Genomic DNA, 19,271 nt, shown 5'->3' with positions numbered 1-19,271 from the left:
ACAATAACTTTGACGCGCGCTTTATTTGTTTGTCCAGCATAGGCTGTGAGTCAATGGTGCCACTGCTTCAACCACAGCTGTTGCCCTGACCGACTAGAGTGGTCCTGCTGCCCCAGCTGTGGCTATTTGTATTTTCTTCTAACATTTTTATCATTTTTTCAACACAGAAATTTACCCATTTCCAAATGCTCCGCATATTTTTTCGCATTCCTTTACACTCTCACCTCATTCTTATGAATTTTTTGCCTGCTTTATCTCACACTCACTCACTCTCTCTCTCTTTGCAGAATGGATTTTCGTCCTGGCCGTGGGATTTATGACTTGCAAATAAAAAACACCTCATACAATCGCGATAATGGCCGTTTCGAGTGTCGGATCAAGGCCAAAGGCACAGGTGCCGATGTACATCAGGAATTTTACAATTTGACAGTTTTGACACCACCACATCCGCCCATGATAACACCCGGTAATATTGCCATTGCCACTGAGGATAAGCCATTGGAGTTGACTTGCAGTAGTGTGGGTGGCTCACCGGATCCGATGATAACGTAAGTCAAGCAAAATAGTAAAGTGAAAAGTGTCACTTAACGACAGGTCAGAAGGTAGAAAGGAAATAAAGTCTGTACATACACACACACTCATACACGTGCATATATATGTCGTATAGGCCAACACAAACACATTTACAACAATCTATGTGCTCGTATTTCCATACTTATTGGCCTATAAGCAATCAGTGAAAATCAGAGAAAACAAATAACAAAAAAAGAAAGCATAGAGAGATGAGCATTGTTTGCCCATGGGCAGAGAAAGTTCTAAATAAAGTCAACAGAACAGTGATGGGTCAATATGAAGCACAGCTTACGAGTAGTAGTTTTTGTTAGTTTGGAAAAAAATCACAACGAGTAAAAAGTCTAGGCCAGTGCAAAACTGAACTTTTCGCAAGAGATGGACACTCGGTTGGCCGAAAGCAGCAGTTTCCATTTTAAGTTTGCCGCTTGTTAAGCCATTTGAGAAGTGCAGTGATTTGTTGGGCGAATGAAATCAGGAAGCGGTACAGGCAAAGATAAAAAAATAATAATTTGCGCGTATATTTCTGTTAGGTGTTTGGTGGAGCTCCGTCTCCTATTTGTGGCGTGCGTCTTGATATTGTTCCACAATTGGAGGGACCTATGCCAGACTCCGAACGCCAGATTTTTTTATGAGGAGAAATACATATGACAGGTTTGCCATTGCCTCTACCTGGGGACGAACGTATTTTCTATTATTTTGCTGTTTCATTCATGGCGATTTGAACCTACGCTCTCTCAAATGGTATAGGTCGGTGAAGAAGAGACATGTGAGGCAAATATTAAGCGCAGACGGCTTCAAGAGGCACATGAGCTGCATTCTTTTGTATACGAGTTGCAAAATAACATTCCAATTAGGTTAACTCAACTGTGGCATTGCTCATATAAATTCCTGGGTCACACAATTTGGTGTGCAGAGATCACAAAAAATTACATTTGAAAGGAAACCTAAATCTGAATTCTTTCCTGATCAATCACAAAACTGCCATAATTGAACTTCGCAGCACCGCACACTAAGTCATATAGATTTATACAAATTGGATTCTATTGAGTTGATATATATGAGTTATGTTGTGGCATTGCATGTAAATTAACATTTAACCGAGTGTTCTTTTTCAACTCGGGTGCAAAATAATGCGGCTTGATTATGAAGATCGATATGAGAAATGAGAGTCCTAAAAATGAGATTCCTAAAAAACATTAATTTGGCTTGGCATCTCGACATCGCATTAAAAGACCACTAATTATTTAGTTTAGATTATTATGATGTTGGAAGCCCTATTCTCCATCGGGAAATAAAGGAAACGATGATTATTATGATGTTAAGTTCCTCTGTTAAATCAACCAGATAGAAGGACTTCTTTGTAATAAAATGACGTTTTTTTGAGATACAACTGCAGAGGGTCCAAAGGTCTGGCATTATTGGAATTAGCTTAGAACTTGGGGTCCTTCTACTCTAGCGCTTAACGTTATGCTGAATGTGGTACCCGTGGGCATAGCAGAGCAAACAGCCGCTGCACGTGCCGCAATCACATTGGAGTGTTCGGTCCATAAGCAAGACTTAAGCATCGGACATTCTAGAATTCTTAAAAACTTAGATTTCATCCACATGGTACTTTTCCCATTCATATTCCCTCAAGGGAAGAGTTTGCGCTGTGCAGCATTTGTAGACAAGGCATGGCAAACAAGTTTACGGATGGCTCGCAGCTGAACGGAAGGATTGGTGGGGGAGTATTCGGCGAGGAGCTCCCCATCAAGCTCAAGTTTAAGCCTCCGGACGACTGTACGTTTTTTAAAGTGGAGGTAGCCGTAATTAAGGAACCAGTGAATTTGTTGCTTACTTCTGTAGTTACTATAAAGCACGTAAATTTCTACTCTGAAAGAGAGGCGACAATTAAGGCTTTAGACTCGTTGCTCATGCGTTCCAAATTATTCGGAGAATGCCTGACTTCTTGCTCTTTTGCATCCGAATGCTTCAATATTAGGCTCATTTGGGTGCCCGATCACAGCGGTATAGAGAGAAACTACTGAGCTGAAATTGCTGGCTAAACAGGGGACCCTGGGGACGGTTTCATCACAAAATGAGAGGATTAGGGTTCCCTTGAAAACCTGTGGGATTCCCTTGGAAGCTTCTTTTCCTTTTTTCGGCTTTTTTGGTTTTGGTTTAAACGCAAACTAGAAGTGCACATCACGATTGATTTTTCAAAAAACTACGGCGGCCACCGATTGGAATATCACAGTTAATTTATCGGCGTTGACTAGCAACTTGACATATTCTCACAGAAAGTAATTCATGGGTGAGAAATCATGACATGACCAAATATTTCCTGCAATAAGTGGCTGCTCTGGGGCGGTGTATGACATATTGCACATTCACTTTCACGTCATACAACGGGGGAGCCAAATGCTCAAAAGTTATACATTTATAATTTTCGTAAAAGAGTGGATAGCTTATCGAGAAAATCATGTATAAAATGATTTCCAATAAAATTTTTTTCTTCATTCTCAGACGAGTTAAATTGTGCCCTACAAATTTTAAATGAGACATTTTTACTGTGAATTACAGAAAACGAAAAACTTGTAAGTGCTAAAAAATGTGAAAGAAACGCTTTGTCGAATAGATGCATTCTAAGTATACATATACCTATGAAATGAGACTTTCAGCTATTAGTCCATAGATGTCGCTAGGAGTATTTTTAAACCTTCCCAAATGTCTTGTTTTTTTCGTCTGTCATCTGTCGACAATTCTCAGTTCATAGTTTGTTACGTTTCATACAACAATGCATTTTTGGCGCTCGTAAAAATGTCGAATTTCGTGCCTTCAAACTATGATTTGCGGACATCAAAAAACCACTTGTGAAATGCTGCTCTCCCGGTTCAAAAGGAAGTCTTTTGGCGCGGCATCCTCAAATTGCCTGAGAGATGGGAAAAATGTGTCGCTAGCAATGGCTATTATTTTGAAGATTAAATTTGTAACCATTTTTTTTTTAATAAACGTTTGAAATTGAAAAAAAGTCTCATTACATAGGTATATATACATACAACTGTGAGTATTAAGGAGGAATGGAAATAAGTTGAAAATTCATATTTATTATCATCTTTTTATATTATATAATACATTACGGGCTACATTCTACCAAAAATGTTACTGTAGTTGAAGAAAAAAAATATGTATGAAACTATGTAAACGGGACTTCTGACTTTTCTCACCAATCTGTTAATATTCATATTCCAGTTTTACTAGAGAAATTCATCTGTGAGAAGTACCCATCTTAGGTAGAAAATGCCCAGTGGGCACGACTAGTAAAATATGTACTTCTCATGAGTTCGATTATCTTCAGCGACATTTAAGTAACCTACGCTATAAGCCTGACCTTTCGCGATAAGCGTGGTCGTCTTAGTTAATACAAGAGCGCAAAATATTAAATATTATAATACTAGGCTAATACACAAGGATGCATCTGAGCATTTATTTTTAAGGTGGACTATTCTCACTATAATAATTTTGTGCCCTCAAGTGGACTACTACAAACATAGCGAGAATAATTGAAAAAATTATGGCGAAATGCTGTGAACTTAATTTTGGTGGAAACATAAAAACACAGAAAGAATCCTTTTTTTTATTTTATGTTTTTTTGTTATTTTTTTTTCTTGTTTGTTTTGCGACTAGGTATGCCTCCTTATCTTATTCAACAATTCTGACTAAATTTTTATATTATTTTATTTTTATTTATTATTTCTATTTTATTTTGCGAAAAAGACATACCTCCAGAGCTAATTCAGTAATTCCAAGTTCCTCAGACACATTTCGGAATATCTTTGCAAAAACTAAAAGCGTTCAATTTACTTCTAATTCATGTTAAATGTTCTTCAGAAAGCGTAGTTAAAGTTAACCGTAGTTAAAAATTCCATCGACAAACTCAAGAGAGTGTTAAAAGTATTTTACAATCTATCACATTTACTTCACTATAGTGAATTGTGTTTCAGAAAACATTACACATATTTCAGAATGTTTAGTTGTAGATGAGAATATTTTAAATGAACTCAACCGTATTTTAAATATCCTTCAAAACCGTACTTTAAATTTGATTCTTATGAACGTCAAAAAACGTTAAATATATTACAAAACAGTCAACAAAGGATTTCAGTATCGGTTAGGGCAAAATAGTTTGCCCTATTTTTGTCAGAATATATCGCTATGCAAACAGACTGTAGACATGTTCTGAAGTGCATTCCATATTTTTTGCTTTTTTTTCTAATTATATTTTTCTGTAATACCAATAACTAATATGAGTTACATTCTGATTGCTGAAATACATTTCAACGCCTTCGAAGCTGTAGTGAAAAAGGTGTTTTAGTCGTTTGAAGTTCGCAATTTCCTCAAAAGGATTATAAGATATATAGATGAGTAGAATAGTAAATAGTTTTGACAGGCAATAGCTTCCAAATATCTCACCTGACGTCTAAGCTGCAACAAATATCACAAAGCCTATTTTAAATTTATATTTTTCCTACCAAAATTAACGCTCAAGCCTTGTACAATACTGAATTAGGTTGAACTCAGTATTTGAAATTTAAAATATTTTTAAATTTTCACTATTACGAGTATCTTCTACATAATTTTTTTCCCCATAATTCACATGTGTCTTCCAGGCCAATACACCCACAGTACAGATACAATAAGTACTCGTACTTGACTTCGCACAGCTGAAACGTAGCTAAGCCAACTGATGAAAGCAAATGAAAGTTGAGGTCAAAATGAAATTAAAAGTAAACGAAAACTGATTGACTTTGAAAATTATGTTGACTCAAAAGTAAAATGAAAAATGCAAGGTTATCTTAATGTTACGTATACGCTGTGGGGTACTGGTCTATTATGAACGGAAATGTTAGGAAGAACTTCAGTAAGCAATTAATATTTTATAGGAGGTTTTTGAAGTTTTCAGTTCGTACCAATGTTATATTGAATAGCGGAAGGGGAGTAAAGCAGGTGTATTCTAAGCGTAGTTGCTATTATGCAAAAAAACTTACCTTTTTATGTACTAAATTCTTATGAGAAGTGTTTCTCAATAAATATCATGACCGTTTTGATAATTGATCTGTCGACATATATACTCTAGCAGCGTGCTTGGCAGTTGTTGCAATGAATTCAAGTGAAACCAGGTCCTTCTCCACCCTTATTATAGCATTCAAATACTTTAACATGAATTATAACTCAATCAGCCAAGTCTTTTGGGCGTTCTTCATTACATAAAAAAAGGACTTTTAAAACGCTTTACTAATAATTCACAAACACATACAGAAACATATAAAGCTTAAGAAAGATGCTAGCACATAGTTTCCTTTTTCGCTTTGCCCCCTCTCTACCAACCACGTGAAATGGCAGTTGTCACAGCAACATAAGGACTTAATTAAAAAGAAATGAGCATCTAAAAGTGAAATGGTTTGATTGCACATAATCTCGCACACACATTGGCATACATTTCTATACATACAAATGTGCATACACACCAACGCTGCAGAATTTGTGCTGTCAGCTCTTGCTACAAAGTCAATAAATTATTTTGTAATTTTTCTTACGCGTCCACTCTAACGTCTCCTCATTTGTATGTATGTATTTTTTTTTTTCTTTTTATTTACACTAATAAGAATTGCTATGTGTGTATTTGTGTCACTTTATCTGCACTTCTTCTACTAAACACATTTCGCTGCTCTCTTATTTTCTACTTAAACCTTTGCTGGTTGCTGCGATTTTTTTATTTTCGCTATTTATATTTTCTTTTTTCTTCTTGATTGCAGCTGGTATCGCGAGGGCAGCACCGTGCCATTACAATCATACATTCTGAAAGGCGGCTCGAAGAATCATTACACCAATGCCACATTGCAAATATTGCCAAGACGCGCTGACGATGGCGCCAAATATAAATGTGTCGTTTGGAATCGTGCCATGACCGAGGGTCATACGCTGGAGACAACTGTCACGCTGAATGTGAACTGTAAGTAGACAATAAAATTAATTGCTTTTACGCCCGCTCGCAAATACACACACACACACACAAATTGAAGTTAGCTAGCCGTACATGCGTGCGTATATTTACAACCACATGAATAGTTCCGTATGAGGAAATTTTGTGAAGAGAATCAGTAGAAAAATCAGTGAAGCTGCAAAATTTTCGCAGTTGACTGGCTGGCAAAAACAACGACAATAACATCAATGGTAATAACCGTTGAGCTATATGATATCTAGCAATTTAGTCATTAACTCCACGACTTAATGAGCGCAAAGAAGCGAAAATATTTTATATTTAAGGGGGGAGCCTGCTTTAGAGGCTTCAAAAAATCGATTTTTTCGTGGGTTTTTTTGGGAAGGAAAGAATTATTCGATTGAAACGAAATTTTCTGGTTTTATTCTTATATATTTCAACAGTCTTCTCAAATTTTTTCATTAAAAAATATGTCATATTATGTCTGGTACAAGCATTTTTCCGAGGCGCCTCGAGTGTGCATGTGTCGTGCGGCGGGAAAGATGCACATCGCAATTTTCATCTCCAACCAAAAACCCAAAAACAATTTTATTTTAGTATAGTATAGCTTCTAGTTAAACCAAGAAAATTAAACAAAAAGTGAGAAATTCAACAATTTTTTGCTAATTAAAAAAAAACATTTTTTTGGAAAAACAAATTCACTTCAGATTGTTTAAAAAGTGGGTTAATCATAACTTTCTTAAGGTTTTTTAGGTTCAACTAGAAGATAATTTAATTCCGAATACAATCAATGTTATCTCGTTTCGATAGGACGTTTAAGTTTTTCCCTATCTTTCCCGCCAATTAGGATAAATCGCAAAAATAAAAAACCGAGAAATCGCACTTCAAGCGATCCGGCCGCTCATATAGGTACCTGCTCGACGCTTGCTCACAATTTCTTCTGTAACTCCGAGAATATTTTGAATTTGCTTTCGAAACTTTGAGCACACATTCTTGGATAGGTTGGGAAGACATTTAAGCAAAAAAATAAAAATCGATTTTTTAAAACCTCTAAAGCAGGCTCCCCACTTAAGCGAAAATGGTGGCGAATGCAAAAAATGTCAATCTGGCAGTGGCGAAATCGAGCAGCTGGCAATAGCATGAAATTAAATTAAATTGGTAGGAATATTTAGAGAGAGTTTAAAATTTCACAATAATTTTTATTTTTTTTAATTGTTTTGTTTTTTGTTTTTTTTTTTTTTTTGATACCAGTAAATATTAGATATCCGAAAATAATGAAACCAGTTTCTGGAATAAAAATAACTTTTTTTGAATTACACCTCAAAGCACTTCGGCAGTAAAAAGGTAATGTAATAATAAGATCCCCGTTATACCGTTATTTGTAACACCCTGTAGGTGTTTATATAATACAAAATTTAGAAAATAAAGGAAGGAATCGATTTAGTCTTGTCTGTCTGCTCCATCTGTGAGTAGTTGTACATCACCAATACGCCGTAGAAAATTTCCTCCTTTAATAGAAGTAATAAAAAATTGAGCATTTCGTATATAACATATAATTTTATAAATTTCAGAGTAAAAGAAAAACCGCTAAAATTTGGATTTTCTCGTTTTTACACTAAAGCGACCCGTTGGGGTGATTTTCAACAAAAATAAAGTGCAGATTTAGATTCCTCGTAACAGAAAACTTCCAGAATCAAGTTTTGTCATACAAATATTTGCATTCAAATCCTTTTGAAGTACTTTAAATACGCCTCCACGGTCACTAACTTCAAAACTTAGAAAAAAAAAATGCTTCAAATCGGCAACACGAGAAACCAGGGAAATTACTTTTCAATACACAACCAGGATTTCAGAAAAATTTGGTTTCGTCTTTCTCTTGATTGCCGCATTAACCGCTTAAGCGATTTCAGCCGAATTTAACAAAGTGCGCCAGTCATTTTTTCTTCTCTACCAGATTTTTACAACACAGAGGAGGCCTTCCCCTTCCTTTGCAACCACCAGCAGGTACCGCATCGATTACTTTCAGAGCCGAAGCTTTTGTATTGCCTATGAACAACCAAAGAAGCCGTTGGATCTTTATTCGCTGTGCCATGTCTTTGTAGTTGTAAAGCTCATACAGCTCCTTGTTCCATCACCTGCGATATTCGCCGTTGCCAACATGCAAAGGTCCAAAAATTTTCCGCAGAATCTTTTTCTCAAACACTCCAAGGGTGTTGTTTCGTCTATTCCCCAGAAAAAACCCCAAAAATGTTCTGCAGTGTAATTTAAGAACATTACCTGGCAGCCATTAAGATTTAACGTCTGGACGCAATTCGATTTTTTTGATAGTTTTCTGAAATTTTTCAGTACGGTATTCTATGTTGGATTTGTCATCAGGCCAAACTTTCGGGACTACCTTAGGCGAGGAGGTTTGTGCTTCACTGCCATCCAATTGGGTTCCTATTCGAGGCCCATTATGTATTCGGCTGCCATGCATCCTATTTCTTGCAGCGCAGAACTATTTTTCAAATGTTTGTTCAGCGTAATATTTCACAACAAAGAAACCAGAAAATTTTCCGAATTTTCCAAGTGTCCTGCCTTCGTTTCAAATTTCAAAATTTTTCTAGAAATTGCAACTCAAAATCTAGAATTTTTATTGGAAATTTGTTAACTTTTTTTTTGTAAATTTGTAGAACTGTTTGAGATATTTGAAATCGAAGTTATATAATTTTTATTATAGAATGAGCTTTACTTTCATAAAATATGTATGAACGTTGCATACACATACATACATAGTTCGCGCTTACATCCTCTTTGGGTATTGGTCAAACTCCTCCTCCAATTTTTGGAGTGCTACTCAAATAAATAACATAAAATTGCCAAAATTGTCCGAAATATTGAGATACCTTTTTTTGGTTATTGGTACTTTTTAGAATAATCTGCAGTATAGTTTTCATAAAAGAAATGTTTTTAATGCTGTGAAGCAGGAAATGCTTAGCGAAAAATCATAAGGCGAAATTTTCAGCAGACAGTCATTTTTAACAGTAAAGACCTAGCTAAAATTTTATTAATGGTTTTAATTATTTAATTCTTAAAATTAACTAAAAGCAGAAAATAATCGAACCCTTGAAATAATATTTCAAAATATGGACGAACAAACAAAAAAAATATTTTTTCAATAATCTTTAAAATCGAACATCCGGAAAGTTTTGCCATGCAACGAAAGTGACTGAATATAACTACACGTTTTCAATCAACAATTTTCCTACGCCTGAGGATTGGACATACAAAATCAACTCATCAACACCTACTGGCCGTAAAAATTCTGCTGCCTCTTACCCATTTTGTTCCCGCATCGCACCAGTGGAGCACTTCATTAATGAATGCCAATTTTTAGCGAAATTAAGAAAATATCATTCACAAATACTTAAAATATATTAAAATGAGTATCCTGGGCTAATATAAAAAAAAAATCTGTAATTTCTTAGTAGCGGATAAGTTTGTATGATTTTTAAATATTTCACTCATTTCTTACGCAAATGAAAATTTTATCAAACACACCTGTTCCGCATTAATTATTAGTAATAAACAGGTGTATATTTTAAGGTTTTTTCTCTCATATTTTTAATTTTTCGTATTTAATATAATGGATCGACGGCTGTAGAAGCTCGTACTCTCCTTAATATTAAGTTTTATATTTTTCTATTTTACTTAATAAAAATAATAATAATAATGCTAGTCAGCAATGACCTAAGTATTAATATTTTTATGTATCTGCGGCGTATTTCCTGGTAGTCCTGTACGTTCTTTAAATATAAGTGGAATTATACCAAAAATTAAATTTTATTTTTTCATATTTTGACCCCAGCGCCAACTGAGGAGTAATATTTTAAGTCAGATATAGCCTACAACCTGCTCTGAAAATGTTCCCATGCATCAGTGAAAATAGCTTCAAATTCGGTTCAGCTATTCCTGAGTTTAGTGTTTACAAAGAGACAAGAAAATTTTTTTTTTTTTAAATGTCATTGTATTTTGTTGCACTTCTTGAATCGTAAATTTTATGTACTATTTTCAACTCACACGCATGACGGTGCATATTATATTTTTTTAATATTAAATGCAATATTGATTTTTAAATTTGTGAAAAGTATTTGTCTTTTGCACTCAAATTCCTAAAATATTTCATCAAAGTTGAGCACCTAACAATGCTTGTTACGTATACGCAATGTCACCTACGCAATGATGCCTACAAGACCTCCAGTTGCTATTTAATTAACACAGCACATGAGTTCTTTTCAAAAGCGACAATTGCCTTCAACACAAATGTCGCTCATACGCCACGTACGCACACAAGTGCCTACCTACAGATTTGATAAATAAATTAAAAGTTTTCCAAATGTTCTCAATTATGAAATCTAAAGTTGTAGAGTACTTTCAAATACAATAAAAAAAAATCCATAATTCCACACAACTCAACGCAAATTAACAAACAGCTACAAAATAATTTGGAGAAATATCAACAATAAAAACTTAGGTGCAAATGAAATTGGTTACCCAAATAAACTCAACTCAACTTAGCAAAGCCAGAAAGAATAGCCAACTGTATTAAATCACAAAATTCAGAATTTTTCACAACTCAAAAACTCTGCATGCGGTTAGATTGTACAAAGCACTCCTAACAAAGTAAAATGAAAAAGGAAACAAGCAGAGCAGAACAGGCCTATAGAAGTTGATGTTGCAACTGCAGCAGAGCCTCTACTTTGTGTGTGTAGCCTGGTAAGCTGCAGATGATTTCAAATATTAATTTTTCATATAAATAAAATATTATATTTAGCAAAGCTATGAAGTGCACCCGAAAACATACACACACACACATGCATGTGTGTATAAAAATATTTATATTTGCTCTCTGCCATTTTTAAATGCGAAGAAAATTTTGAATATAACTATGCCACTTCAGTAGCCAGTCCAAAGCGCTTGATACTCTTAAGGCTGGTCTATAACGACAAGCTTTTATTTGTAAGCATATTTTATTTTTTTTGACAAGCATTTGCATAGCTACTTATAAGTGTGCGTGTATGGAAATATATGCATGTAGTGTATCAGCCATTGTGACTGTTACATGTGGGACTTCTGGTTGAGACCATTCATCATGCCTTGCTTAGTCACTTGCAATCATGACGGAGGTCAAATGGACTACTACTGAAATGTGCTCTACTTGCGGAAAAGCAAGTAGCGAAAGAGGAAATGTAATTTTTGAACCACAGGCTGAGAACGAATGGATACCAAATATATGTGCTGAAAAAATTGAAAGGAAAGAAAAAGCGTATTAGAGCTACTTTCCTTCAAATACATATTTTTTGGTATTATAATTTCCAGAAATCGGAAAAGCCTACATTTAATACGTAACTCGCCATCATCAATTAAGGAAACTAGAATTAGTAGAAACAAGCATCTGTCATTTTTGCGAGCTGAGCAATAAAACACATCTCCACATGTGCAGCTCTCGTACAAGACGAAGACTCACCTGCTTAGGTGGTGTGGCTCTGAAGCCATTACTGATATGATGAGCCAGAGAAAGTGCTGAAATACATTAGAGGCCTTAAGATGTAGGCGCATGGTCAAGCTTAATAGACCACATCAGAAATCACAGTGCTCTATGGCTCAATAAGACTAGTTCAATAACTCCCCATCATATCGATGATGCTAATAGAGAAGTAGAAGGGCCTCGCAGTTGACAAACGAGAGGTATTTTTCTAGCAACCGATGAGGAGAGTTTGACAGAAATATTATGCGTATAATTTTCGGGTATCTGCACGTCGGCGACGGCGAGTATCGTAGGCAATGGAGCAATGAACTGTATGAGCTTTGCGACGACATAGACATAGCGCTGCGAATAAAGATCCAGCAGCTACGTTGGCTGGGTCATGTCGTCCGAATGGATATAAACGCTCCGGCTCTGAAAGTATTCGATGTGATACCAGTTGGTGGTAGCAGAGGAAGAGGAAGGCCTCCTCTGAGTTGGAAAGATCTTGTAGAGAAGGACTTGGTTTGTCCAACTGGCGCCGGTTAGCACGAGAAAGAAATGACTGGCTTTGTTAATCTCGGTTAAAATCGCTTAAACGGTTATAAGAAGAAAAACTGGTCCGTAACATTTACGTGATTAAGTGGAGGCAGTTTTTTCTTAAAAATAAATTGCGAAGTCCTCGAAAATTTATCTATTAGGAATAAAATGAATTCGATTTTCGGGATCAGTGAGTGGTTCTATATGGAAATTGGTACGTGGCATGCGAAGCGCAAAAAAATCAATAAAACCCAAAAATATTGCTTTGATTGATTGAGTTTAATTAGAGCAAGACTAGGAGCTTTGTAAAAATAGTGAAAGTCTTTTTCCGGTCGTTCGAAACTACACGAAATTCAGGACAAAGCGTAGCCCTTCATCTATTATTCTAAAGCGTAATTCATACTTTTCAACCTGATTGGGTTCATCCTGCTTGGATAAGGAAGAGAAAAAATGTTGTAGCTGTTGAAGGGAGTAAACTTAACCACATCTTGGGTAAAGTCAAAAAGTCACCGCTTATTCGCTGACACTTCACTGTGGACAGTGATAACTTTGAAATTACGAGAGACTTTGCGTACTTGGAAGCAAAAGCAAAATACCACTGCAGACGAAGTGAAAAATAACTCTTGCGAAAAGCGACATTTTGGGTACTGCAATCAATTGAAAAATAATTCATTTTCTAGACGAACGGAAACCACACCCTACAAGACTCTTATTATGCCCAACATTTTATGTGGCGCAGAAATTTTAACAAAAAAAGAGCGTTAAAATTAGCAAGCATATTTCGAAAGAATCTGTGAATCTGTGAGTCTGTGAACCAGTGGATCTGTAGATATCCGCGTGGGCGACGAGTACCGCAAAAGACAAAACGATGGAACGTTCGAGTTCTATGATGACAACATAAAATGTCTACAAGCACAATTAACGAGTTGGCGCAGCCAAGTGCTACCTATAGACGGTAATCTACCAGTGAAAGAATCCTTCAAGTCAGCACACATGAACGAACAACGAAACCAGGCATCCAAGAGCACAATAAAAGGACCAAGTTCTGTAGGACTTCACTTCGCTTACTATGAATATCTAGCGTAGCTTACCACAGGGCAGCGGCAGCTGGTGAGCTATTTCAGTCTTATTTGGGTTATAGAGCCGCATATGCAGAACAACCATAAATAGCACACAAACGATAGCTGGAACAAAACATCTCTTTCAAAATTGAGTTGTAGCCCCACTGCATACAGAATTGCCCCTAAAAGCCACAGCCGCATGGAATACCACAGCTGTTACAAAGATTTCTGCAATGCATGCTTCTGGCCAAGCATTGACACTAAAAGCAAACAAAAACGCTGGAAATAATATACGAGCACGTGGACATGCAGAATTATGCCTTCATATATGCATAGTCACACATACATGCAAACGTAAAGCTATAAGCTCTTATCTGTTGTAGGGCTTGCATATTTTTTTTTTTGATATACGCAAAATGCGACAAGAATTCATAAACGAGTTACGTTGCCCAACAAAAATCTCATAACATATACTTGAAAGAAGTACGAAGTAAATTTACTAGCTGACGTTCTGACAACGACGATGACAATGAGTAGGCTCAAAGCTGGTCAGCATGTTGGCCGAGAGCGTACAAAAAAAAACATGAAGCCTAAGCCCGAAATCAGAAAATAATGCGCATAGTTATGTGGCACACACACACATGCACAATCACTCACATGCACAATCACTCACATGCACAATCAACATTTTTGTATTGTCTAGTAAGTGCGCCCATTCACAAATACCACATAATCCTGCAGCCATGTCCGTGTGTATATGCCTTCGTCCCTGTAATGGCTGTCTGCTCCGATGCAATGCGAAAGTGTGCTACCAGCTTTTCATAATTCTTGGCTTTATTGTTAGTTATTGTAAGTAAGTAAATATGTGTGTGTGTATGCAAGCAATCACATTTACTTTCTGCTACTCTCGACCAACAAGAAAGTATGCACAAGCTCACTTTTAGACGCCGGACCATTACTTTGACCTGTAGGTAACCAGCAAATTCCGATTAATGCTATGGAATTTCTCAAGCAACCATGTTTCAGATAACTTTTTTACATACACATGCATATATACACATGCACACATACATACATGTTTACACTCATATGCATTATAGGTGTTCTCTTTTTTTTTTGTTGAATACTCTTTATCAAATTTTGTAGCATACAGCAGCTGAGGTTTTAATAGAGCTACAACAACTCTCCTTACTGTTTTGCTGCTTGTATCCTTTCATTGGCAATATTTTAGGAAATTTTAACTTATTATTACATTATTATTCTACAAACACAAACCAGGCAAGCATAACAAGTAGGTGGAATAAATTATACTCCTGACAATACACCAAACAAATGTTCAACTAGTAAAGTTGTTGCTGCTTGGCCACATACCTTGTTTACAACACGTTGGTTTCTGCTCTTTAATCAGCCTATGAAATTCTTAATAACGCATTTTGTATTTATAAGCGTAATGTGAAAAATTCAAATATACTTGAGTCTAGATGAGGTGAGGCCTAAAGCCTGGCGTCCTCTTTGATAAGCTGGCAAAATAAACGCATTCACCCCCACAGGTCATGGCACCTCAATAAACTACATAAGTAAGGAGTGTTTCTAATTAATAATAACTGTGGATGGCTGATAGGGAAATTCGAAACACAGAGCTGCACTTGAAAGAATGATTGAGTAGAAAATTTAGTAGTAAGCATATTTACTCATCCTCGGGCAGTGAGGCTGCTTTTCAGGCACTTGGGATGAGCTGAGATGGCACATAAGTTATAAGATGACACAAACTGAGATAAAATTAGGTAAAATAAGATAAAATAAGATAAGCTATGATGAGGTTAGATATGATAGGATAAGTACACCAATTTTTTTTGTTCTTTTTTTTCGTAGGTGCATTCGCACGATAGTCGTCTACTGCGTCGAGTGGTGTGGCTGTTAAAAGAATATCTCCTCTTCTTCTGGGGAGACAGCCTTACTAAGACTACTTTCTGCATTACTTTGGAAGAGCTGAGAACGGCATCCATAAAGAACCAACTCAATTCACCAACGTCTGGGCCCACCATGTATGCAGCCAGCTCTCATGCTAAGGGCTCGCCCTCTTGTAACTCTACTTGTACGGCTTCGCTTTGTTGCGCTGTCCTTTGTTTCGTAGTACGTTCTCGATGTAGCTCTTTACTACTTTCCAGCTGTCCTCATGTTCGCGCATTTTGCGGAATATTTTGGTCGGCACGGTCTCGCCAAACTGCTTCTCCAGAGCATCTCCTGCCGCAAGTCATCTATCATCGCAACTAAAAAGGATACGTTCAGCGTAATCACTAGGCGCTTTGCAGTTTATGCTTGTGGGGTCACTTACCTTACCCATGCGGTATTGGATATCTCCGGAAGTATCCGTGGCCCAAGAAAAACTGAGTTAAGAAGAAATTCATTTCCCCAAAGTTCCTTTGGACCCTATCTGCCACTCGTTTCAGTGTGCTATCGGCTTTGCAACCGCAGCATGGTTGGGCATCTTCGTTCCGCGGCGTTAGTGGCGGCGTGTTTCTTCTTGGAGTCCCATGCATCCAGTCGTTCCCAGGCTATGGGGCCAGAGACAGTGCGGTAGGTTAAGCCAACTCAGAGTGCCGCTGTTCGTTGACCAGGTTTCGCTTGGCTTTGCAATTTAGCACAATTACTCCGCTGCCGTACAGGAGATTTGAGTTTGTAATATGATCCGATGAGGCAAGTTAAGAAAAAGTAAGATCAGATACAATAAAATAAGGTAATATATAAAAATTGAAGCAAACAACTCACGTAGTCCAGACAACTAGACTTTATAAGAAAGGCAATATAAAAGCTAAAAACCACTACAGACCTACATATTTCTCTCTTGTCATAAATCTCTAAAGTGTTTGAGAAAACAGTTTAGTGTGGGACTTTAGCTTATTTAAAAAAAGTAAATACTTTGCTCCACTGCAGTACGGTTTCCGGCATGAAGTTTCAACTGAAGACGCTCTTCTTGAATTATATTCGGTTATATAAAGGGCTGACCAATTCAGAGGTATAGGATTTTAACAGATTTTTAATATCGGATTGGGCAATCTTTATTATTTTTGTATAGAATCATTCATGACATTTATTTTTTAAAGATAAACCCTTTCAAATGTTGGTCGCAACTGCGCCGTAATTTGGACATCCATAAACACCCATTTTGAATGACTCGCTGGAAGACTGCGGTCGGTATCTCGTGAGTAACCTTAGTAATGTTGGCTTCCAAATCCTCAATCGAAGCTAGTTTATCCACAAAGCATCTAAATTTTATGTAACGCAAGAAATAAAAGTCCAAAGGTGTGATATCATACGATCTTGGTGATCAATCCACTGGTCCGAGACGAGAGAAGAATTGCTCACCGAAACGACGACGCAGTAAATCCATTGATTCACGGGCTGTGTAGCAACTTGCGCCGTCTTGTTGAAATCAAGTGTTGTGTTCATCACTGACTTCAATTTCCAGCACCAAAAAGTAGTTTATCATGGGCCAATAGCGTTCGCCATTCATTTTTACATTGGCGCCAGCCTCACTTTTGAAGAAATATGGGCCGATGATTCCTCCAGCCCATAAGCCGCGCCAAACGGTTGTTTTCAATGGATGTAATGGCTATTATTAAATTCTTCGGGTTGTTTTTCAGCCCAAATAGAGCAATTTTGCTAATTAAAGTAGCCTTTAAGCCAAAAATGGGTCTTACCCTTGGACATCACACGTTGGCCTGAGCGCGCGATGAACACTTTTCACAGAGCGTCGATTTCCGTAATACAATTCTACGATTTGTAAACGCTGTTGAGGCGTCAGACTTTCCATGATAAAATGTCAGAGAATACTGAAAAAAATTCTGTATTTAGTTTGGCAGTAGTCACGCGTGATCTGTCCAAAAATTCCTATTGGAAAAGATACCTCCAATCTGATCACTCTTCACTACAGCAAAAGTATCGAACGAGCGGTAACTTTATTTCACAAAGAATTTTGTGCTGGATTACCTTCTATATTTTTAGGAGATATTAGATCAATACGATTTTGAAGCTACTTGAAACTTAAACTTTACTATACCAAGATTCAAAAAGTGCGACATTTTTATGAGAATTTGTTGAGTTTTCAATAATTTTGCACAAAGGCTGCAACTTGAATTTATATGATTTTTGTAAGAAAATGAACTAATGACATCAAAGGGAATCGACAAACACGTCATAATAAGCGGACGTCATACAAAGCATTTTGTGAAAAAAAAACATTTTTGCGTAAATATGTACGTATTTATTTTAATAGAAAAACACAGTATGTAACTAATAAAATCAAAATTTATTACATACACATTATACACATACAAGTCTATTTTTTAATGAATATAATCTGTAATTTTTGTCTGCTTTTGGTTTTTCATTTTATTGTAAAAATAGTCTCTAATACTATTGTGTATAGAAGACATCGCCATGGTCAAATTATCGTTTTCAATATTGCTGTTAACAAATCGGGATAATAATTCTGCAGCTTTTAACGCCTCTTCTGCGGTAGGTAATAGTTCTTCCTTGACTTCCTCTTCGCCGTCACTTTCAAATTGTTCCTTAGCATTAATGCTCAGTACGATATTGTCATCGGTGGGTTCTTCGGATGTGAGGAGGGCGCTATCGATGTCAACATAATGTTTCCACATTGCTGGTGCTGCTAAAGAATCTGAATTTAGATTTCGTGACCACAAAGATAAAGGAACAGCATCTTCTTCATCAAATTCATGTTCTAATATTTGATTAGGTAAACCGTCGTGTCTTTCAATGAATCCTGCATGTCTGAAACAATTGGAATGGTACTTTGTGACGTTTTATTCCACGCATCATTAACCATCTGAATTGCATCGAGCATCGTTATTTTTGTAGAAGGGTTGTTGTCATTAGCAGCAAGACTATTAATCATTTGAGCACAAGGTTTTTTCTAAAATTCGTTTTGAGTGCTCGTAATAATACCCTGTTCCATTGGCTGTAGTACGGATGTTGTATTCGGCGGAAGGAAAGCAAGTGTTATAGACTTTAAATCACTAACATTTGGATGTGCCGAGCAATTATCAACCAGCAATAAAATCTTTTTATTCTTCTTCACCAGATCACCATCCCAATCTCGAAGCCATTTTTCAAAAAGTTCTGATGTCATCCAAGCTTTACGATTCTTAGCATAATCGACGGGTAATGATTTGACCCCTTTAAACCATCTGGGTTTTTGTGACTTTCCAATAATGAGCAATTTCTTTTGTTTTTTTTTTTTTGTGCCACTCATATTAGCTGCTACCAAAACAGTTATTATATCTTCCGATAATTTGCTTCTACTACAATTCTGACCTTTAAATTTAAATGTTTTGTCCGGCTTTAATTTGTGAAACAGTCCAGTTTCATCAGCATAAAATATCTCATCATCAGAAAACTGCGTGGTTGTTAACCAGTTTGTTGTTGAACTTTGATCAACAGACGAAGATTCGCCGACAATTTTTCCCGCCACAATGTTATGTCGAACTTTAAAACGACTGATCCAGCTTCCAGGACAATTGTAATCGAGAATACCAAAACGCGCCGCAAAAACGTTGCCTTTTCTTATAGCATAGGGCCGCTTTCTCATGGT

General features: G+C 36.6%; 1 protein-coding gene across 1 annotated transcript in view; it reads left to right on the top strand.

Moving 5' to 3' along the window:
- Nucleotides 1-288: 288 nt before the first annotated feature.
- LOC129247872 (neural cell adhesion molecule 1) overlaps nt 289-19,271 on the top strand; it is a 143,477-nt gene continuing 124,494 nt past the window's right edge. Inside the window, exons 1-2 of the mRNA XM_054887232.1 lie at nt 289-548; nt 6,369-6,565. Coding sequence (XP_054743207.1) covers nt 289-548; nt 6,369-6,565 — 457 coding nt within the window. The remainder of the gene's footprint in view (nt 549-6,368; nt 6,566-19,271) is intronic.

This window comes from Anastrepha obliqua, chromosome 5, assembly GCF_027943255.1.
Source record: "Anastrepha obliqua isolate idAnaObli1 chromosome 5, idAnaObli1_1.0, whole genome shotgun sequence".
Taxonomy (NCBI): domain Eukaryota; kingdom Metazoa; phylum Arthropoda; class Insecta; order Diptera; family Tephritidae; genus Anastrepha; species Anastrepha obliqua.
Note: the sequence above shows the minus strand (reverse complement) of the source record. Positions and strands in the feature narration are given on the sequence as shown.